Genomic DNA, 23,201 nt, shown 5'->3' on the forward strand with positions numbered 1-23,201 from the left:
CATTTTTCTCAGTTTTTGTTCGACCAAAGCAAAAAAAGAGAAAGAAACAGCGGTGACGTTACTGTACATGTTTTTATTAAGTCAACAGCCGATCACAAGGTGCACACGAGGGACGACTCACACCTACGTGTTTCTTTTACAACGACGACGACTGAGGTAACAGAATTACAGACTGTTGAAACAGGCGGAGGCAACACCCAAAGTATGAAGAAAAGCAAACCGAGTAACACCCAAAAAAGTACACACACCGCCGAGCTTGGCTCCCTCTGACTCCACATACAAGCGTCACAGTTCCTCAGGATGACTAAGCTGCTGATGGGAATAAAGTGATTCCATTTCACTGTGCTCCTTTCTGTTAGTCCAGTTAGTGTCTGAAGGATCCGGGGTTCCAGTGCGTCACACCTCCAAAAGCAGCGTGGCCTTTTGGCTCGTTTGCTCCCGGGTCACTTCTGCACGAGAAACAGCAAATGAATAAAACATCAGTCATTAAAACAAGCAAGACTCGTGGGAGTTATTGTTTTGGAAAAATACGACGATGCCTTACTTTAGACACATCAGTCTCTGTGCTACCTGCCTCTGAATCAGGATCCTGTAGAACAGAAGCCACAGGACATGAGCCATTTAGATCATGTGCAAACCACGCTGCCCATCGTGATGATGGCGCGATTAGGCTTAAAATAAAAGAACCTGCTCTACCGCACACACTGCCTCCTACTCACTTTGGACTGGTCTTTGCCTTGAGCCTGTTTTGCATTTGCTTCAAGGGTGTAATAGACGTTTGTGTCTACACCAACCGACTCGCTGTCCTGCTGTAAAACAGAAGTTAGAGGAAAGCAGTCTGGGTGGGACTGACACAGATTTCATCTTCCATCAGATAAACTGGCTGCTCTGTACTAATCACAGACTCTGCGCTCACACATGTTATGGGAATGAACACAGCAATAATCTGATGGTAAGTGAAGGTTACGGCTTCTGTGTGAAATGTATAGCTGGAGTGGACGTGGTGAAGAAAAGGAAAATAATCTCACATGACTTTCTCTGCTGGCTGTGATAGTTTGGTTGAACACCTCTCTGCTGCCCTCTGGTGTTCAAAGAGAGCACAGACTCATTTTTGAAGAGGTCTTACCTGTACTTGTGTGTCCGTGTATTTGAATTTCATGTTCTTGTAAAATTCTCTTTTCGGTAGCAAATAGAGCAGCACCAAGTCACACACTACAGTCGCCTAAAAAGAGGGGAGAAAAAAACAACCGCGTCATCTCCTGTTGGATTACAATACTGTGCAAAAGTCTCGAACCACCGAATATTTTAAATCTTTGTCATTACCTACATTAAAAAGAGAACACCTCTGCAGCCAGCAGACACTGGACACTCACTAGAGCTACTTTTAGCTCCTGCCGTGTCACAAGACATCAGCACAGCAGGTAGCTCTGCGTGTTTGTGTGTCGCTGGCTAGAATGAAACCAGCAACCTCTCACTCGCCACACAAATATGTAAACTACCACATTATGGAGCCTCAGACACTAGCTACTCACTAGTAGGTGCAAACGACCACTGATCTCAGTCAAGCCAAACTAACTGAGCCACTGTTAGGCTTTTACGGTGTTGGGTGAACCAGGTGTGCACTGGCACCTGAGGGGAAAACTGGTGGCAGCTGAGTTCAAGGAAGACAAAATAGTACGCAGATATAAAAGGCCTGCTTTGTCTGTAACACCAGGAACATTGGACATGGGGTCAAACATACAGTTTGTTTAACCGAAACAAGTCTTTATTGTTCAACACAGCCTGAACTCGTTTCTTATCATTTCTCTTCAGGAAGAGTTCTCCAGACTTTTTAAAGGACATTCAAAGCTCTTCTTTGGATGTTGGCTGTCATTTGTCCTGTTCTGTCAAGATGATCCCACACTGCTTCATCCGGGCTCTGACTGATTGTGTGTTTGTGTATCCAGGTATGCCTTTGCTGCATTGTGTTTGGGATCATGGGATCATTGTCACGCTGAAAAATGAAGCCGTCACCAATCAGAAGCTTTCCACTCTTTCTGCACCGCGGATCAAAATCAGATTTTTGTTTGCTTTCATCATTTCTGACACGACCTCCAACACCATGACATAGCTTGCACCATATTTAACCGTGGTATGTTTGGACACAGTCCCTGAAGTTAGGTGCCTGAGTCATTCATATGTCAGTGTCCAAAGAGGCCTTCGGAAAACCTGGAGAACCACTTTAAAACTTAGAACAGAGCCTGGTTCCTAAGAGTATCAAAAATGAGGGCTGACTTTTGCACAGACATGTGGAATATGTAAGTAAATATTTCAGCTTTCAACATACCACTCCAAAAATTCCCACTCCAGAGCCGATGGCTGTGAGGGTAGGGATGATATCAAATTTCCGCGCCTGTGAAGAGCAGAGTCATACCAACTCCTTTGGATTATTCTTCCAGTGAGAAAAGCAGATTTAAGATAAACAAACGTGTTACTCACAAGTGACTGGACGATGATGTCAAACCTGATGCCAAACACTTTCAGAAGTGTTCTTTTCTGAATTTTGTCCTCCATATAATGCCTTGCAAACCTGCAGACAGACACAATCACAACATGTTACCAGGAATATGAAATATATGTTTCAAATGCATTTGACAAACACTTCATCATCCGTGTATTTACTGAGCGAGCGACACCTAAAAGCCAGCTGTTGCTACCAAAAATGCGAGTTGTGAAGAAACAACAAGAAAAGGCAATCTGAGACAAGTCAACACTGTTTCACTGAGCAAACATAAACTTCAGCCAGGCGACTTGGTAGGCTCAGCAGAGCTGAAGCAGCATTAGGAGCAAATAGCGAGTGAAGCCGATTCCATGGAAAATGAAGTGAACAATAACAGTGATTACGGATCCCGGTGGCAGAATGCCAACATTAAGATTTCTCCATCAGCCAGCAGGTTAAAAATGAATAACTGAGCAGGAGCATGTGTCTGTGGTGCGCCAGGAAGCAGAAATTAATTGAAATTGTTTCAAACACCGAGCCAATATGTTCGATGTTGTCAACAGTTTCAAAGGTTAGATGAGAAGAGCGAATCCACTGTTATCATGAAGTTAGCTAGAGCTCAGCAAATGCAAGTGTAAAGCTTATTAACATAAGACCTTAAAAGTGCTGCCAGCTAAAAATATAATATATGTGCTTCAGAGGTTTTCTAGACACAAACTAATAAAAAAAAGGAGCAAATCTGTCGCTTATCTGTATTTTTCACACACCTAAAATTGTAGCCCACTGAAGCGCCTTCTTTGCTTCCATAGAGTCCATGAAAGGTGTACTCTGGTTTACAGTGTTTTACATGCACGTCAAAGTTACACGTCCAGTCGACCACAATCCCGATGGCTCCACCCTGTCAGGACACAAACGCCGTCTTCATCACAACAGGAGAAGAAGAGAAGCAAAACATGGAAGCACGACAAGAATTTCAGAAAGAAGCAGAAATTCTAACTTACCACTTTAGCTACTGTTTGAAAGTTTAAGCCAGAAAGTTTAATAATGTCTCCCAGTTTGAATATAGGGCACAGGGGAGCGTTGTCTGGATGATAAAGGCAACTGCTGATGTAGTTAGAGTCTATGTCCTCCACTAGGTTGCTCCTGAAAACGAAACCCAACATTATAAAACAGACAGAAAAAAAAACTGTGAAATATTTGACACTTTCTGCACTTTTACCAAAATTAGTGATTAAACTTTATGGTTTAGAAGCTGAAAACATAACAGTTAAAAGAAGAACAGAGTTTACTGTCTAGCTCTGTTTTGTTCAAAGGTGTGTTTCATTTGGCGTGCTTGCTTTAATAACACAGCTTTAAACTGCCAGCGTGGCAAACGTTACAGAAGAAACTGAAACTTGTAAAATCATTGTGATTGTTGATATCATAGAAACGTGAACACAAATATCTCAGTAAAAACTGGTGTATAAAAAACAAACTTTGTGCCACTGACTGAACATTTCTGGCCACAACTGTTTTATAAAGTTACAATAGTTATGCCAGAGCTCCTGTATGACACACTTCATCACATCTTCTCAGGTAAATGTGCAGCGACGTGAATAATCTCCATCACCTTGAGACGCCGAATGCGGGGAAAGTGACGGAGTTTTTGATGAACAGAGTGTAGTTCTCTGCAGACAACAACAGAGGAGGACTGAAACAGAAACAAGAACAGATTTAAAATGAGCATATTTGGTTCCACAGATGATTGTGTAATCTAAAAGGTGTCGCACAATCGTGAATATTTCAGTTTGTCTGCATACTCTGGTACGTCGCGATCGTCCTCCACTGGACACCAGGCCAGCACTTCACAGGTCTTAGTCCTGTTCACGCAGACTCCAGTCATTTCTCCTTGATACAGAAACAAACAGGAATTAAAACTCGATTGCTCAACAGTGAAACAGGCAACAGCGTGGGCGTTAACATTAAAGCAGTTTTAAACACTTTCTTGCCTCCACTTTTATCTTGAATTAGCATCAACAGCAGCGTATAAAAGAAAAGCAAACGCTGAACCAGCTATTTCTTTTATCTTGCCTTCATCCTAATGTTATCACCTCCCTGTGCGCGTACAGCTTCGCTGCTATCGGTCTCTCTCATCGTGCGTGTGATGAGTTTGCAGACAGTCTCCAGCAGGCGTTTCGGCCTACTCGGCTTCGGCTCTCTGACCTTTCTGTTTGGCTGCAGGACAGTCCCGCGTGTTTACTTGTTTTTAAGCGTGGAGGCTGAACGCTGGCACCTCAAGGTGCATGTGACTGGTGTGAAACAGACAGATCTAAAGCTTCGGTCTGATTGGAGGCGACGTGGAAAGGCTCCGAACTGAACTCTGGGACAGATGAAGGACAATAAATTTATATAACTGTTCTTAGAACCAGCCACACATTTGGACACATTAGAGCTCATATGGCTGTGTCTTTGTGTGCTTACAGTTTATATTAGCTGACATGCATGCAGTTGAGCGTGCTTATATATACATGCATGTATGTCTGTTTGCTTAAGGCAGAGTTTCAGTTGCTTACTTTAGTGAACAACAAGCCGTACTACAAACACACACACCAAATGTTTGGTTGCTAAGGCCTGGTTTGTTGAGATGAATCTGTTTCTTCTTCTCAGTGCCGGACAAATGTAATTCATGAATTATGTGTAAATGTTTACCTCAGCAGCCGTGAGTCATATCTGCTGTATTTATATGGATGCTGTTGCGTGAGCCTGTCCTGTCACAGCTCTCAAGGAGCTACGGCCCCCTTTGCAAATACACTGCTCCATAACCTGACACCATCCCCGACCTCACTCAATAAATGGCTTCAGTGAGTTTCAGAAGGCTTTTCAGCTCTGGCGAAGCATAATTACATAACAAGAAGCACAAAAAAAATCTGGACTGATGTGAGTTGGCAACAGACTCAGTGAGGACCGCTGAGGTCACACACTCTCAGCCTGTCAGGATTTACCGTTTCCCGTACGTTTGAAACTCCCTCCTTCACAGTCGGCGTCTGTATTGCAGTTGTGCTTGCCCGGGAGCTGTTATAAACAAGACACTGGGGTCAGTCTGTGTACACAAGTACGAAAGGAGGACACAAAGAAGAAGACAGGAAAACAACCTGGGAACGTGAAAGAAACGTCTTGTTTTTATAGTGTTACATGTATGGATCCCACACGCACTGCTCTTTGGGCCATTAGGCTTTAAAAGAGCCCTTTTCTGCTATACAACTTTTGGACAATTACCCAATTACAGAAATAGTCTTGGAATGAGATACAATTTCCGCTCATTTTACTATATATGGAAGCGCACAATTAGGAGGGAAAAGGAGGGAAGCAGAAAGAGGGAGGAATGAGAGAGAGAAAGGAAGACAACCAGTGCCTTTTCACATACCTCTGGACAGGTTCCCATTGACTGACCTTCAGTCATGATATAGTTTGTCATCACTACAAATGATGAGTCTCCCTGAAGTTTTAAAAGAGAAGAAGCAATGTGTTTAAAAGCAGTGAGCACAGCGCTTAAAACAAACTCTGCTTCTGCGAGCGAGCCGTGGCTCGTTGTATTTCACAGGAACTGGAGCAGAAGAGGAAGTGAGGTGAAATAGTTGCAGAGCAACAAAAATCCCCTCGCAGGAAGAAGGTTGGGGTGGATGGATGGGTCAACACAGCGTTCAACGGTCAGAATCTCAACCGTGAGACTATTTTGACAAAAGTCATACAGCAAAGGCCGTGATCATATTTACAGTACAGTGATAAACGATATGATTGGACCGGTTCTTATATAACACCTTTCTACTCTACCACTTTTTACAGTGTGCCTCATTCACCTTCTATCTAGCACCGACCCTCCTCGGAGGTGACGCGGGTTTCAGTATCGTACCCATGGATACTTTGACACGCAGACTCGAGCAGCAAAGGTTTGACCCACCAAGCGTCTGCAGTCACCCTGAGCACACACGTATGTGAGAGCTGTCACGCAATTTGTGTTTTGTGTAGCAAATGTCCTGGTTCCTCTATGTTTCCAGTTTGTGATCTAAGCGAGCAGAGAACTGTATGCATCTTTATTATACTGAGAGTTGAACTTTTGGCAAGTCAAATGCCATATTATTAGGCAGTAGGAGGGGCTGGGGTAAATCCAACTCTCTTTACTTTTGCTAAAAATCGCAGTTACATTTGCTTAAATTAAAATGTTCTTTATAAGTTCATTGTGACATTGACACATTCCAGGTCACTATCCATGGTTGCATCCCTTGTTTTTCTTCCTGTGTTTCCTGTGTCTCTCTCGGTTTGTCTGTGGAGCCTTTCAGTGTCACTTCTTGTTGGTATTTTCTGCAAGGTTACCTTCTTGTCTTGTGTGCTCGTGTGGTTTTACTCCTTCCCTCCTTCGTGATTGCTTGCTCAGTCCTTTTTGCTTCACCTGTATCTTGTTATCCTATCAGTTGTTTTTAGTGCAGCCCTGATGCTGGGCTTCAGTTATCGCCCTTCCTCTTGTGCTTTGCCTGAAATGATTGCGTTGTTTTATTCATATGTTGTTCCTGCCAATGTTTTCTTTCTTCCTTTTTCAGATTTTTGAGTTTGCGTTTTGCTCCTGTGTGCACGGCCTCTCTTTGAACCGAACGTCGACGTAACAGTGATGTCACGTGATGATTACTAAAACAATGACCACCTGACAATAAAGTGCATTTGATCAAAGTACGTGATGGAGAAAAGTGATCTTTTCATTATGTAACACTGAAACCACCTGTTTACCTTGCTCTGAATTAAAGCCCACACCCACACCTCAGAGCAAACATGACAGCCTACATTGTGTCTTCTTTTTTCTTTCCCACAGTTAACAGGACACAGCAACACTGGAGGCAAACAAAGTTATCTATTTGATCAGTGACCCTGCTTTCCTCTCACATGCAATGAAGAGTTGTGTGGACAGAGGTGGATCATCACAAACCAGAAGCCTCTGCTTCTTTGTCAGCCTTGAGTTTTCTAGCAAACAGCAGTGACACGTCTTGTCCTGCTAAGCTGATGTTTACTCACTCTGACAGTTTGACTCATGAAGTTGATTTCATCAAATCTGCCTCTGGTGACCGACTTGCATCAGGTGCCAAACAAATTACCGACCACTTAGGAGTCACGAGACGACGACATATCAAATGTTACTGGGGGCACAAAAGGTCACTGACCTGTGAAGGGAAGACATAATCAGCCACGTCCCAGACTCTCTCTCCCCCGCTGTCGTTGGTGTAGCCCACTCCTTTCATTTTGGTGAAGACGGAGCTGACGGCCGTGTCTGTGGACTGGTAACCTTTCTCATAGATGAAAACCCACCTGTGCACGATACAGAAAGCATTCTGTTCAAAATCCCACTTCACCCCAAAGCAAGGGCTTGCACAAGGACAACACTGGCACTGCACACAGCCATCAGCACAACTACCAGGACAAATGTGCCTGTAGTCATGCAGCGCACTGGCTCTTGTTCTTGTCCATTCACCACCGCAAAGACACAGCAGACATACTGAATCTCAGCTCCAAGCTATCACAGCAGGGTTACAGCAGCTGCTGAAAGAAAGCAAAAGTAAAAGTGTTCATGCTGAGCATTATCAGGGTCCTGATCAGTGTTGACAGGATTTTTCCAGAATCTGCATGTCACATTCAAAGGTCAGCTTTTGTGTGGATCTGCAAAGACGTCAGTAACAACTCATTAAAAGTTATTTCATCTGTTTGTTAAAACTGACTCTCAAATAGGTAATATGACATTATCATGTCCATGCTGTTTAGTATCACTACAAGTCCTTCACAGCTGGATTGAGATGGACTGCATCCCAGCTGTATAGTACTATAGATGAGTCCGGTCCCCTTTTAGATCTCCGAGTCTTCCCACCAAAGACACATTTCCCCTTTGGTACCCGTATGGTTGCCGTATATATGCAAACTGCTATTTTATTTCTTTTGTTTTAAATTTGTCAGAAGGTTTAAAAAACACTACAGTTTTAAAAAAGTTTGAATTTTTCATGGTTCGTGCTCGACGGGGTTAAAAAACATCTTTCACAGTATCAGCACATTAACATATAGTTACATTTTTGTGATGTTGTATTAGCTCTAAGTTTGTGAATGATGGTCAGGTCTTTCCACTGGCCGTGACAATACAAAAAAGCTGCAAGAGCCACGGTCCACATCTCACTGCAGGCACTTTCACTTTGTAAAGTCATTGTTAAAAACATTGAGTCCTCACAGAAACTGAGTGCTGGGGTCGTCACCATGAAGCCTGAAACTTTGCTCACATAAAAGGATTCCAGTTCAGCAAAAAGCAGCTTTACACTTGGGGTGCATCACCTTAAACTCATTTACTTCCTCTGCTTGCGTGTCTGTGTGTGCGTTTGTAGCCACGAGGTAAAGGCAACAGCTGGTGTGCACTGAGCTGATACTGTATGTGTACACACACACTGTGACGCATGTGTAGAGCTATTTCATATAGGCTGTGAAAAAGCAATTACCCCCTGGCAGGAAGCCCACAGGACAGCGTGTGGTGCAGCATATCTTCATTTGTCTGCAGACAACGAAAGCTCCTCAGAGTGGCGTACGAGAAGAAGCATCTTTCAAACTGCAGAATGAAGTCGTAAGCACAAAAGCAGCAACGTCTATCAGCATGGCAAATCGAATTATATAGGTTGGAGGGAGCTGGAGAAAAAATGCGGAGAAACGGGAGAAAAAAAATAGGGCAAATTAAAGGAATAAAGAAAGCGATGAGCGTGGAAATAATGGAAGCATCTTCCAAAACAGCAGCGTAAGAGAGATCTGTATCTGCCAGCGGCTGGGAGGAGGCTCTTTGATGTTGGGGAGAGTTTCCCACCATACTGTGCTGCTGAGATTAGTTTTTATTTAAAGACAGAATGAAAAGAAAAATAAATCAACCTTCAAGTTAAAGCTAAAACATAAACAGAGGATTGGGATTTTTTTCCAGCATAAAAGTTACAAAAAGAGAGTGCGCTGTGGTTTTCTGGAGCTGTTCTTTATCCTTTTCTACTGCTTATTTGAGTCCAGGTCACAGGGGCACCAGCCCAAACAGGGAAGCCAAACATCCCTCTCCCACCTCCTCCTCCAACTCATCCAGGAGGACACAAAGGCATTCCCAACACCAGCCCAGAGATATAATCTCTCCAGCATGTCCTGGGTCCACCCCAGGGGCCTCTTTCTGGAGTCAGACGGCCCAAACCACCTCAACTGTGAGGGATTTATGAAGGCCACTCAAGTGTTTATTACATGTGAAGTTTGAGTATGTTAGTCTGTTTTTTCCTGTTTCATTTGATAGATGCTTCCCAGTTAATGACCCAACAGAATGTCCTCTATGGGAGTGCCTCTGTCTCAGCATCCATGTCTGTAGTCTGTTGCCTGCCTTAGATTCTGTTTGCCCCCTTAGCTGTTGAAGGCTGTTTGCTCTGCCTCTGCTGTGAGTCCTGATTCACTGATTCACTGAATCACTGCTTCAGCATCCAAGAGAGAGACGGGCGGACTTCTGTCCTGACTCGTCCGCTTGAAGTCTGAAGAGAGGAGACGGCTTTATAATCGCATCTCCCTCATGCACATCACCACGCTGCTTTAATGTGGCTGCAGGAGGCAGGTGCGTGTGTGTGTGTGTGTGTGTGTGTGTGTGTGTGTGTGTGTGTGTGTGCGTGTGTGTGTGTGTGTGTGCGTGTGTGTGCCATGAACTTTTTCTGATCATGATGATTCAGATCTGAAACACAGAGCCGTTTAAAATCACATCACTCACTTATAAAAACCCGACTTTTAACAAGAGACGATGTTAAACTTTTCCATTTTTGGTCACCACCAGCAGCAGATGATAATGCATCTGTGCTCTGTTTGGCAGTGAACTGGGCAGCAGTTGATTGTTATCTGTTTGAGCATATGCCCGGGCATATTTATCACACACAGCTCCTCAGGTTCTGCCGTTTGGAGGTGCATGAAGGGAAAAGTTAGAGTCACACAGCTGCATAAACAAGTAACCCATGACAAACAAAAACAGCGTCTTGTGTCGTGAAGTGAGATAAGTAAAGGAAACAGGTTCTCCCTTTTTCAGGATGAATTTCCAGCGAATAGCTCCGGCATGACTAATCAGGTTAGGGTAGGTAGGTGGGTAGGTGGTGAGAGGCTGAGTAGACAAACGTCGACAAGTATGCTGCAGGGGTTTTGTCCAAACATGAAATGGGCAGGAGCTCTGCTCTGTTGTGTCATGTTCACACCTTCTTTTTTACAGTCAATCATAGTTACTCTTACAACTGTCATTTGTGCCTGTTTGCTGTGTCAACAATAACTGCAGTGATGGTATGTGTCCCTGACCTCCTGCACAAGCCCAACATCTTCCTTTCACTTTCCCCCCATTCTTTCCACACAAAGTGAACTCTGGGTCACTCAGGAAGGAAGTTCCAAACAAGATGAACTACACAAAGTGATGCAAACCCTTTCTCACCATTTCCTTACAGCTAAAAACAAAGAGAGAAAAACGTGTGCAGGTCTTACCCAATGATGTAAACCAGAACCCCCAGCTGGATGAGCCGGCACACCACTCCCACCCTCCTGTTCCTCACCAGCACCTGGCGGGGAGTCTCATACTCAAAGAAGAAGTCGGAGAGGGCGCTGGTGATTTGGTTCTTCATCTTCTCTCACGGCTGGCCCACAGGGAAGAGGGTCTCTGCTTCACCTCACTTGCATATAAAAACTCCCAAGAAATTCTTTTTTTTCTTTTGTTCTTCACTTGTGGCGAGGGTCCTCTGCCTCCTCTCATGAATAATCTCTTACACTCTTCATGTGAAGTCCTAAAGTCTAAAGACTTCCTCCTCCCTTCCTACACTCTCTCTCTCTTGCTCTCCGTCTCTCCTCCTCCACTCTCTCTCTCTCTCTCTGCACACGGTCAATCCGTTATCAGCCTGTTGCCTTTTTGCGCAACTTGACCGTTTCCGTGCATCTCCTGGCTTTTCTCAGGAGACATAATAAGCACAGAGACATCTGTCGAAATTTACTGTTAACTTTGTCTGCAAGTTTCAATAACTTAACAGTTGCCACACACAAGCACCGGATCCCCTCCTCTCTTTGAGCAATCAAACCTTATCAGCCACACTGACACTCTCTTCCTGCGTGCTACACAGCGATAGAAGCCACAGAAGCTAAGCATAAACACACGCTGCATCTTCCACAGTTCTGCATGTTTGCCCACTCTCGTGTCACCGTTTGTCAGGCAGTAAACCTTCTTAACTTTTATCAACACCATGTGTGGGCGCACGCCGTCAAACACTTTGATTTTCTCATCCAGCTCAATAATTCACGCCCCTTCTCTCGATTCTCATGCCGACGGCTGCTTTGCATTTTCTAATCTTCACAAAGGAAGTCCAAATGACCTCATGAAACTGTGAGGGTTTGAAAAATGTTGCTTCCACTTGTGTGCATTTCTTGCCTTCTTGCTCCCGATATAAATAAATGGGGGCATCTCATTTGGAGTCAAATCCAAATCTAAATCTGGTTAAATCTAAAAGACATGAGTACATGCTGGGAATCGCTACAAAATGGCCATGCCTAGAATTTAGTGGGATTGCAAGGATTTGGAAGGATTTTAAGGATTTTGCAAAAAGGGGCTGTATGACAATCAAAATATTAAATGAAATGCCCTGTTAGCACAATTGGCACGAACTGCTATTTTTATAGGCACACTGGTGGATAAATGACTGAGAAACAAGAGCGAGCCTCAAATCACTTTATAATTCAGGCACTTTTGCCAGAGTCAAATGAATGTTTTCCCAGGGTGACATACAGGTGTGTGGCCCTGACTCCTGTGCTCCAGAACAATCAGAGTCAGCGCTGCACAGAGAAACCCTGAGACTGAGGCTGAGCTTCACAATATTTGAATGAATGAACGCACCACGAACAGGAGGGGGCTGGATGAGCCTCAGACTGACAGTAGAGACAGACTGAAGTCATGACTCGTGAATGACTGTGTAGGAAGGGGCTTGTGATTAGTGCTGACTGCATGCCTGCCTGAACTATCTTCACAGAGCTTATGTCATACTGAAGTATGTAAATAGCAGGAGTACAATAAACCATCACTCAGACCTGAGACTGGAGCGCACATCCTGTCTGTGGATACATTTACGCTGCATTAAATCCCACCCAAGCTTTTACCTAACATTAACTAGGAGTGTCTAAATAAAACCTTGAAAACATTTAAAGAGTTCCCATTGTGGTTTTTCTTCTCCTCTGCCACACGTACTTGCTGTTAGAGCAGTGAACTCTCATGATAAACGTGGCCAAACTTTCAAATAATGAGACCAGTGCATGTAAAAGTAGCCCGCAGTGTTGGGCTGGTGATGGAGGACGCTGTGGCAGGCAGACTAACAGGAAGAGCCGTTAATAGAGAAACACAAAGATGGAAACACAAATTCCACAAAATGGTAATGGGATGCATGAGAGCCACAGGGTGAACACGGGAGGAGGGGAACAACACTGTGCACTGACAGGAGACACATGAACCCACAGGTGAGAACGAGGCACAGGTGGGGACAGTGAGCACACAATCACAAAGAAGCAAAGACAAAAACAGGAAGAAAGGCCCTTTTTAAAGCATGTGCCATAAACAGTTTTGTTGCTGCCCGACGACAGCTGTGTTTCATGGCTTCCTGTCACAGTACTCGTGATGCTTTTTTATATGTAGGACGACTTTTGATGAAAGCACCACGTCTCTGTTTTCTGAATGTTGCGTTATTTTGACTTCTGCTTGTTTAGTATAGTATACTCTCAGGCTTTTTTGAGTTTAGTTATACAGGTTCTGCTTTTGGTTATAGTTCATATCCACACACACACAGACACACACACACACATTAGGCACCTGTGTATATAAGGCTTTAGTTTTCATGTGTTCTTTGTGTCTGTTTCTCTACCTGGTCTGGGATTAATTCATGGACTTGTTTTGTGTCAGGCGCTTGTGAAGCATCAAATAAAGGTTAGTTCTTTGTTTAATATGTTCAGCTCTTTGTCTGCCTTGTGGTCCACATTACCACCATCTCACATCATGACAGGAACAATTTGAAAGGACAGTGTTATCACGCACAGAGAAAAGGTGAAGGGCAGAAGGTTTGTTTACAGCTGACTGTATTAAATAACTGATCTAACATGTGAAGAAAACAAACAGGTTATTTAAATGATCTGAGTGTTCCAGCTGCAGCTGAGGAGGATAGAAGACAGTGGAGACAAGGCACTAATGAGAGTAAAGAGAAAAGCCTCCACAAAGCAATCATCAATGTAGAACAAGTCAGTGGGATAAAGTTATCCAGAGGGTAACTTTTTTTTCTTGCTTGTCAGGGCAAGAGCCACGATTCACTCCCGGGAAAAGAGACAAATTCCTTTGGGCTTGCGTCAGGAAGTGCGTCCGATTTAAACATCTACAAATCAAACATGGGAGCTGCTCGCTGTGAGGACCTCTTGTTAATAAGGGAGCAGCTGAAACAGCATTATCACACACGGCCCAGATAGCAAATATTCATTCAATTAATGTTTAATCAACATCAGTTCAATGTCTTCCTGCTATCTGTGGGATCTAATATCACTATAAGAACTAGTGATGGGAATTCTGAATCTCTTTAGAGAGCCGGCTCTTTATGATATCCTGTTCTTGCAGACTTGTATTGTCTATAAAATTTAAATGGTTCCAGATAGAAATAGATTTTCAATCTTGAGCTCCACAAACAACCTGCACAGGCACCTGAGAACTGTCCACCCAAAACACATAAAGCACAATCAGTTGAGTGTGATATTAATGAAGATGCCAGTGTGTCTAATGCAACTGCTGCTGCTGCATCTACAGCATCTCTGCAGTACACCACCACCACCACCTAAACCAACACAGAGCTCTATGAGACAGTTTTTGCAGAGGTCTGTGACCCAGCAAGACAGAACTCAGCTGATAAAGACCTGGCAAACATGACTGCACTTGATTTCCAACTATTTTCAGTTGTGGATGATAAAGGATTCAGAAAGTTTATTCATGCACTGAATCCTATGAATGCAATTCCAAGCAGGAAAACACTCTCCCAAAAAATCATCCCAGGCCTGTATGACAGAGAACATGCATCTGCTTTTTGTTTTGCATATTAATTTATATTTCATTGTGTTGTGGTTTGCAGTGTTTGCAGTGTTGTGTTGTTTCACTTTAAATGTATTTAAAAGGAAAAAGCTGAAAATTTAAATGGTTCAAAGTTGAAGTGTAAATAGTTGTTTTTTGTATTTTATAATGTATTTTTTTAATTTTTTAATTTTAATTTTAATTTTAGGTGGAGTGAATAAATAAAAGCATATTTATATAATAAACATATATAAATAAAAAACTTTTTTACATTAGTATTTCATTTTGTGCATACTTTTATATTGTTGTTGAAACAACAACCTGAAGAGCCGGTTGGGAGCCGAAAGAGCCGGCTCTCTAGAAAAAAATTCCCATCACTGATGTTGACATTTGTGTCAGTGGGACTGTTTGTTCATGATTCATGTCTGCATGTTGTAATATTAATACTGACTTTAATGACTGGCCACGGACTTTTGGAGTTAAAAATAAGAGTGGCACAGTAACCGTTTCTTCATCACCACACACGGACGGCTCTGGATCTGGTTTGTGTTCTTCTACACTTTGCATGGGTCATGTTTCGAGGACAGATTTCAGGTTTATACGGTGAAATCGTTTGGAAGAGTGTAGTTGTCCTCTGATTGACTCCGGCTGAATCCACATGAATCTCAGCCCACAGGAAAACACACAGTCCCATCAGTTCCTGACATATCAATAATCTGTCAGTTGCCCCTCAGTGATTTAAAAAAGAAATTCCCAAATGCCTAAAAGCCGTGGTTACATAGTATTTTGATAAGCTGACTACGTTAATAAGATCTTGGTACAATCCTGGTTATTAATGACATAAATGTCTTTGTTTATCAATTAATCCATTTTTACTATATAATCCACAGATTTTCATCTCATTGACGCATCTTTGTGATTGCAAACTCATGCTCGTAAAGTTAGTGTTAATCTGACCTTTACGGTGATACTAGCTGTCAGAGTTTGAGTGGCAGTAATAACGCAGGCTGTGAGAAACCGAAGGACGCTGAGAAACAGTGAGGAGCGCCGCACCTGTACAACGCAAAGAAATACAGTGCTTTTCACCACAGGAAGTGAGTAAAGTTAAGAAGAACTGTTGCAATCGCTTCCATCTCATTTATTGTTTCATGTCCTCCAAACTAGAGTGATGTTAATGGACTAAAAAGTGTAAAGTGTGTGTATATATCCTGTTTTGTAGAGCAATCTTGTAATTCTTATACTGTAGTTTAAGTCACACTTGTGTCTGCTATATACTCCCTAAGACACACCTTTTGCCTTGAGGACTGTTTGAGACTTACTGAATCTGTGGCACAGATTCAATAAGGTGGAGACATTCCTCAGTAGTGATGCGCGAATCATGAACGAATCGTTCAATACTCGAGAATCACTTTACTGACTCATGAATCATGATTCACAAGCCCAACTGACTCACTGACTCATCCCTGTTGCTGTTAGCAGCAATATATCTAGCTTATAATTAAAATTGTGGAGAAAAACACAACATCCAGTATCTTAACAAAAACATTTCTGCTCTGAACTGGAAGAAAAAACCCTGAGTAGAAGCTCACATCAAGACAATAGCTCCTCGGTTCACAGTAGCATCGCTCTGCTAACATGCTAACAGCACATTTGAGCTACTCACCCCCTCCTTTCCTGTGCTGAATCGTAGAGCCAGCGAGTCACTCAGGACTCGCTAACCCCCTCCCTCCTGTGCTGAATCGTAGAGCCAGCGAGTCACTCAGGACTCGCTAACCCCCTCCCTCCTGTGCTGAATCGTAGAGCCAGCGAGTCACTCAGGACTCGCTAACCCCCTCCCTCCTGTGCTGAATCGTAGAGCCAGCGAGTCACTCAGGACTCGCTAACCCCCTCCCTCCTGTGCTGAATCGTAGAGCCAGCGAGTCACTCAGGACTCGCTAACCCCCTCCCTCCTGTGCTGAATCGTAGAGCCAGCGAGTCACTCAGGACTCGCTAACCCCCTCCCTCCTGTGCTGAATCGTAGAGCCAGCGAGTCACTCAGGACTCGCTAACCCCCTCCCTCCTGTGCTGAATCATAGAGCGAACGAATCACTCACTCACTCACCCCCTCCCTCCGGGCTCACAGCTTCTTCTTCTTGGTTGGCAACCAATGTTAAGGCGCATTACCGCCCCCTGGCTCACGGCTCAGTGGACATTTAGATGAGAAAATATATACTTGACACATTTAAGGAAAATACTAATAAAATAAAAATAAACAAGATAAATGTTCCCTTTAGAAATTTTTTTGCTCTTTTTTGCTTTATAAAATAGTTGTTTTCTTTTAGAATCACTCATCTTAGCAGTAGGATTTACATGAAAAGAGAAAAGAAATTAAGTTTGAGTGAAAATGTACATTTTTTGCACTCTCTGGTCAACTGACTCAGTGAATCAAATGACTCAAAAAACCCGATTCACTTTGGTGAGTGACTCATTAAAACTCGATTCAGTAAAAAGAATCAAATTTACATCACTATTCCTCAGAGATGTTGGTTCATACAGACATGATGGCGTCACACAGCTGCCGCAGATTTGTCGGCTGCACATCCATGATGCCAACCTGCTGTCTTACTAGATCATTTATGATGTAAGGAGTGGCTCTTGTTGCTTTCCTGGCCCATCTTTCTCCTCTGAAATCTCTATCAGCATCAAGTCACCGTCTCTGACATAGCTGCCGCTCACTGGATGTTTTGCTCTCAGCTGCTGATGCTGCCACCAACAGCCATGCCGCGTTCAAAGTCACTTAGGTGAACTAAGTTGCTTGCTGCCATATGATTGGCCAACTCCCTTAAAAGACAGTTGAATAGCTGTACCTAATAACGTGGCCAGTGTAGTAAAGGCAAACTGTATGAATATGTTCAGGAGATTAAAGGGCTGTGCGCCAGTACAGGACGTATGTTACTACGTGCTATAAACCCGACATTCCTGACTCGATCTATGACGTCAAACCTCTGCGCCGACCACGTGGGAAGGTTTTTTTTGCCGAGGTAGCAAAACATCCGCAGTGCCGCTCGCTGGTCTGTCAGCGAGTATGAAAACAACTTTATTTTCTTCATTTCTGACCTGAAACAATCTGAAAAAAGGGGCCCTCGGCGGTTTCGCTCCCACAGTCACTTTTTCCAGAACATGCCTCACGACCCCGACCCTCCTCCGGCTAAAAAATTCAAGCCGGGATCCGTGTTTTTCCGCCTCGATAAGAACAAGCCTGGTATGCTGCTGCCTAGAAAGGGAAATGCGACCACTGCGATAGACGTCCAGAGGAAGCAGCTTCCCATCTATCAAGCGAAGCCTCAGCTGCTGACCCAGCTGAGACAGCTGCACGGTGCTATCCTCATAGGTGAGTATTCACAGCTACAGTTAGCTGCTGCTACACCTGAGCTCAGCCGCAGTTCGCGCACACGTGAACAACATCCTGTTTGTAAAATAGTATTTCTACACTATAGTTGATCTTAAAATGTGCCTATTTTGTGTTGGTGTGTTGGGTTTGTGGGTGGAGCTACCTACGTAAGTACGATTATGCCCATAGAAAGTCTGGCTTACGTCACTTCACAGACATGTGTTTTTTCTGTTATTTCTGCCCACGTGATAATCAAAAATATGAAACCTTAAATATATAAATAGAGTTAAAGTTTGCTTTGGGCTCCGCCAAAAGTATCTGTATGTGTCAGATAACTCAGCCCTGTCCTGTGTGATCCGGCAGGTGAGACCGGCTCTGGGAAGACCACTCAGATCCCTCAGTATTTGTACGAGGCCGGCATCGGGCGGCTGGGCATGATCGCTATCACTCAGCCCCGAAGAGTTGCTGCCATCTCACTGGCAGGAAGGGTGGCAGAGGAGAAGAGGACTCAGCTGGGGAAGCTGGTACTCACGATAAACGGGATTCCCGTCTGCTGTGGAGACTCGAGTTGATGCCTCTGCGTTGTTGACCTCTGCGCTGTGTTTCTGTTGCTTCCTTTTAGGTTGGTTACACGGTGCGTTTCGAGGATGTCACCTCCCCTGAGACAAAGCTGAAGTTCATGACTGATGGTATGCTCCTGCGCGAGGCCATCGGAGACCCCCTGCTGCTGCGCTACACTGTGGTGGTCCTGGATGAAGCTCATGAGCGCACTGTGCACACCGACGTGCTCTTTGGTGTGGTTAAGACGGCTCAGCGCAGGCGCAAGGAGCTTAACAAAATTCCCTTGAAGGTAGGAGCAAAGTTCACACGTGTTGTGACTTCAGCGTTTCTAGTAAACGCAGTCTGAATCGCCTCACTGCATCTGCTCTAAAGCCTGCACCTGGTGTCCTAACCTCCACAGGTCATAGTGATGTCAGCCACGATGGATGTGGATCTGTTCTCCGAGTACTTCAACAAGTCCCCCGTGTTGTACTTGGAAGGCAGGCAGCACCCCATTCAGATCTACTACACCAAACAGCCACAGTCAGACTACCTGCAGGCTGCTCTTGTCTCTATCTTCCAGATCCATCAGGTAGTTTTTGTGTCTCCTATTTCCAGTTTAGATGAAAGCCAAACAAACGCACCCCTCTTCTTCAGCATCATTATTGGAAACACAGATTATGTTCTGTCGTGATGACGATTTTCCACACACGGTCATGCAGGAGGCTCCTTCATCACACGACATCTTAGTCTTCATGACGGGCCAGGAGGAGATCGAGGCACTGGCGAGGACGTGTCGAGACATCACCAAGCATCTGCCTGACGGCTGTGGCCCCATGGTAGTTATCCCACTATATGCATCTCTGCCCCCAACACAGCAGCTCAGGGTCTTCCTGCCAGCTCCAAAGGTAAAAACATGTCTTAACATTACACACTGCTGCTCTCAGCAGTATCTTCTGATTTAGACATTCAGCATCATCTTGTAAGTCTTGCAAACCTTTTTTCTTTCCAGGGCTGTAGGAAAGTCATTCTCTCCACAAACATCGCCGAGACATCAGTTACAATCTCTGGGATCAAATACGTCATAGACACGGGGATGGTGAAGGCCAAACGTTTCAATCCGGGTGAGAAGATTCAGATTGCAAATGCATTCACAAATCATGCAGAGAGAAATACTTGTTCTTGAGTCTTTGCATTTGATACTAATGGGGGGAAAACACAATGCACCCGACCCCTGCAGCGCCTCCTGCGGGTGGTGGGCCTGCAGGAAGATGGGTCCGTGTCCCTTTTTCGGACTGTGCCCAGCAGGCCCCATGGATTTAGGCCCAGCCACCAGACGCTCGGCCCCGGGCACCCTCCCCGGGCCTGGCTCCAGGGCAGGGCCCCGGTAACCCTGTCCCGGGCAGGGTGAACTGTTCCCTCGATGGGCTTCTTCTGAATTGTTCTTTGTCTGGTCCCTCGGTTGGGCTGCTGCCCCTGTGACTGGCTCCGGATAAGCAGAAGAAGATAGATGGATGGAAAAAACCCCACAAACGGAAAAAATGTGGTTTCCAGTTTTTTTTTTGACAGCTGTAAGGATGCATTTAGATGTGTAAAAATATTTGTTTGGCTTGTGACCCTTTGAAAAAGTCGAGCCCTCCCCCGTGATCCTAAATTGAACGGCACAGATAAGAGGTGTTCTCCTAACAGTGCACATGATGTGACTCTCAGACAGCGGCCTGGAGGTGTTGGCAGTGCAGCGCGTTTCCAAAGCGCAGGCGTGGCAGCGAGCAGGCCGGGCTGGCAGGGAGGACTCTGGCTTCTGCTATCGTCTCTACACCGAGCAGGAATTTGACAACCTCATCCCCATGACTGTTCCTGAGATTCAGAGGTAGGCTGTGGAGTCTGCTTTACACGCGTGATAATAAAAATCCACCTCACGTGCCTCATTGATTTAGCTCTGTGTGATGCTTCTTACCCTCAGGTGTAACTTGGCAGGTGTGATGCTGCAGCTCATGGCTCTGGGGATTCCAGACGTGACAAATTTTGATTTCATGTCCAAACCTTCTCCAGGTAAGATGCTGTCAGTCAGGAATCCCCTCTGGTCCTCCGGTAAGCGATGCAGAGTTAGCTGTAGTAGTGCTTTGTGTTTTACACCAGAGGCCATCCGTTCTGCTGTGGATCATTTGGAGCTGTTGGGAGCTGTGGAGAAGAAGGACGGGCAGGTTTTCCTCACCACTCTGGGAAAGAAGATGGCGAGCTTCCCTCTGGAGCCCAGATATGCCAAAGTAAATCCCGCTGGTTCTGCTCTGATATTTTTTGTACATTAATTCAAAGACAAAGTGTCGGCTCACAAGCAGATAACCCCTCTGTTTGCTCCACACCGCAGACCATCCTGCTGTCCCCGGACTACTCGTGTTCTGAGGAGATTTTGAGCATCGTGTCGCTGCTGTCTGTGGACACCGTGCTGTACAACCCTCCGGCCCGGCGGGACGAGGTGCTTGCAGTGCGCAAGAAGTTCATGTCCAGTGAAGGAGACCACATGACACTGCTAAACATTTACAGAGCGTTCAAGAAAGTCAGTGGTAACAAGGTGGGTACGATGAACACAACTAATGAAAATACATCAATGAAATCGTGCTGCTGAGCTGTCACGTCATCTCTGCTGTTGTAGGAGTGGTGTCGGGAGAACTTTGTCAACAGCAGGAACATGGGCCTGGTGAAAGAAGTCCAGGCACAGCTTAAAGAAATCTGCCTTAAGGTACACATCTGCTAACCTCTGCTAGCACAGAGGGATTCTCCCAGGAATCGCTGTTTATCCTGATCAACTACAGAGTATTTATTAACATTTAATGTGTAAATTCTGACAGCGTTAGTATTATTATGAATGTGCATTATCATACAGGCTAACGCCTCCAGGGCTATTTTGAAAACAGCGAGTTGATGAATCAGTGTTTTCCTGCCTTGATCCCTGCTGCACACCTGTCTTTGTGCGTCTCTGCGGTGAAGTCATGTGACCTGTCTAATAAGTCACGTCTTGTTGTTTTCCCAGCTGAACCTGAAACTGGAATCGTGCGGAGCAGACACGGCGAGCGTTCGCCGCTGCCTTGCCCACGGGATGTTTGTCAACGCTGCAGAGCTGCAGCCCGATGGCAGCTACTTGGCTCTAGACACCCACCAGCCCGTGGCCATCCACCCGTCCTCCGTCCTTTTCCAGGCCAAGCCAGCGTACGTAGTCTTCAACGAGCTGCTGCACACCTCCCGCTGCTACATGAGAGACCTCTGTTTGGTCGATGCCGACTGGCTGCTGGATGCAGCGCCCGAGTACTTTGGCCGCAAGCTCCACCTCAACAAGAGCTAACCAACAAAGAAACAGGCCACCTGCCACAAAGACACTTATTGCAAGTTGGTGCAGAACGTTTCCTGTGTCGTAAACTACTCTGGATTTCACTACCTCCCAGTTGACAAGCATTGGGCATGTGTCACTGAAGCAAAAGTCTGCATATCGAAGTTTGACTTCCTCCAGACTGTCATTCCGATTTTATGAGCTGTAATTTCTTCTTCTCATCATTTAGCCACACGGTTGGCCTGAAAAGCCAGTTTGCTTTGATTCTTTCAGTAGTTGCATGCATTTATACAGCACAGGTGACCTCAAAGGAGCACAGCACGGGGCTGTTTTCCACCATGTTGTTCTTCTTCATTGCTACCAAATAGCCATGAAAACTCTCCAGCAGACAGATTAGTGGCTGCTGTATTCTGAAGGATGCTGATGGCTGCGAGTCCAAAGTAGAAGTTTTTCAGAAGCTAAGAGAAGCACTCTGATTGTTTTGGGTTTACATGAAGTGGTCTTACAGGGGTTTCTTTATGCAGTCAAAGTAGATTTGTTTTAGTCTACTTTCAGCTGTTCCCTTATTCACAAGAAAACATGAAAAACAAATGCAGCGTGTCACGCTGACATGGTTTCACTTACACAGCCTTGTTAGCTCGTGCATGCTCTTTCTCCCATCTGCAGTCGTGTCACCGTCTAGCATGCCTTCCTCTCCAGGTTCTGCTCGTTGCTGTTTGTTGTGCAGATCCCCACACAGTCACCACACGTACGTGCTAACAGCAGACGTGTGCAGCGCATGGAGAATCTGTTCACTCGGCTCCGTCACGCTTTGTAGAACGTAAATGACGTTGTGTTGATGAACAGGATGGAGTGTCTTTTTTTTACACATTGGACTCAGGATTGTAAAATATAACCTGAATAAAGTATACAGTTTCTAACTTTGTAGTCAAATGCTGAATGCTTTAGAGAATTATCAAAAGATCTGATCTGCATGAAGTTTATTGGAACGAATGCACGCCTGCCGGGGCTCATCTATGAGTGTGGATCATCCGTATACATGCCCGTGTTTGTTACATATTCTAATAAAAACTAATCCACCTGACTCGGCACAAGTCAGTCGCGGTTCTAACATGTGTTTAGTATTATTGTGTTATGGCCATAGTATGGTTTAAGCACTGTGCGAAAGTTTTGAGCCACCTCATTTTTAAAAACATTTTGCTTCCAAGCAGACGACTAAGTGCTTTTGAGCAATAGTTCTCCAGGCTAAGCTCTTCATTGGATGCTGGATGCTTTTTCACTCATTTTCAGTTCTGACCATTTTCAAAGGAACGTTTTTTTAAATTATTATTCAAGTCTCTTAAACAGCCAGCACTTTGCATAACTCCATACATCATGT

The 23,201-nt window shown here is 44.7% G+C and overlaps 2 protein-coding genes across 7 annotated transcripts; one reads left to right on the forward strand and one right to left on the reverse strand.

Annotated features, from left to right (window-relative positions):
* Positions 1–59: 59 nt before the first annotated feature.
* On the reverse strand, positions 60–18,630 carry p2rx1 (purinergic receptor P2X, ligand-gated ion channel, 1). Of its 6 annotated transcripts, none has more exons than XM_063485645.1 (14): positions 18,491–18,630; positions 7,666–7,810; positions 5,883–5,954; positions 5,461–5,530; positions 4,279–4,366; positions 4,089–4,169; positions 3,481–3,622; positions 3,247–3,377; positions 2,479–2,569; positions 2,327–2,392; positions 1,127–1,222; positions 720–809; positions 545–589; positions 60–449 (listed from the first exon to the last, which is right to left on the reverse strand). In XM_063485645.1, exons 2-14 carry the CDS (start codon positions 7,741–7,743, stop codon positions 444–446), a joined length of 1,056 nt encoding a protein of 351 aa, XP_063341715.1. In that variant the 5' UTR covers positions 7,744–7,810; positions 18,491–18,630; the 3' UTR covers positions 60–443. The 6 variants fall into 6 exon arrangements, with proteins under 6 accessions (XP_063341715.1, XP_063341716.1, XP_063341713.1 ...); XM_063485646.1 differs by lacking the exon at positions 18,491–18,630 and adding an exon at positions 16,252–16,367; XM_063485643.2 differs by lacking the exon at positions 18,491–18,630 and adding an exon at positions 11,000–11,256 and having other exon boundaries at positions 5,473–5,530.
* dhx33 (DEAH (Asp-Glu-Ala-His) box polypeptide 33) lies at positions 17,600–22,907 on the forward strand. Its single transcript, XM_063485640.1, has 12 exons — positions 17,600–17,958; positions 18,322–18,482; positions 18,581–18,808; positions 18,920–19,090; positions 19,221–19,406; positions 19,511–19,622; positions 20,209–20,368; positions 20,462–20,550; positions 20,638–20,765; positions 20,867–21,070; positions 21,152–21,238; positions 21,530–22,907. Exons 1-12 carry the CDS (start codon positions 17,748–17,750, stop codon positions 21,836–21,838), a joined length of 2,046 nt encoding a protein of 681 aa, XP_063341710.1. The 5' UTR covers positions 17,600–17,747; the 3' UTR covers positions 21,839–22,907.
* Positions 22,908–23,201: the final 294 nt, after the last annotated feature.

Source organism: Pelmatolapia mariae, linkage group LG10_11 (assembly GCF_036321145.2).
Source record: "Pelmatolapia mariae isolate MD_Pm_ZW linkage group LG10_11, Pm_UMD_F_2, whole genome shotgun sequence".
NCBI lineage: Eukaryota > Metazoa > Chordata > Actinopteri > Cichliformes > Cichlidae > Pelmatolapia > Pelmatolapia mariae.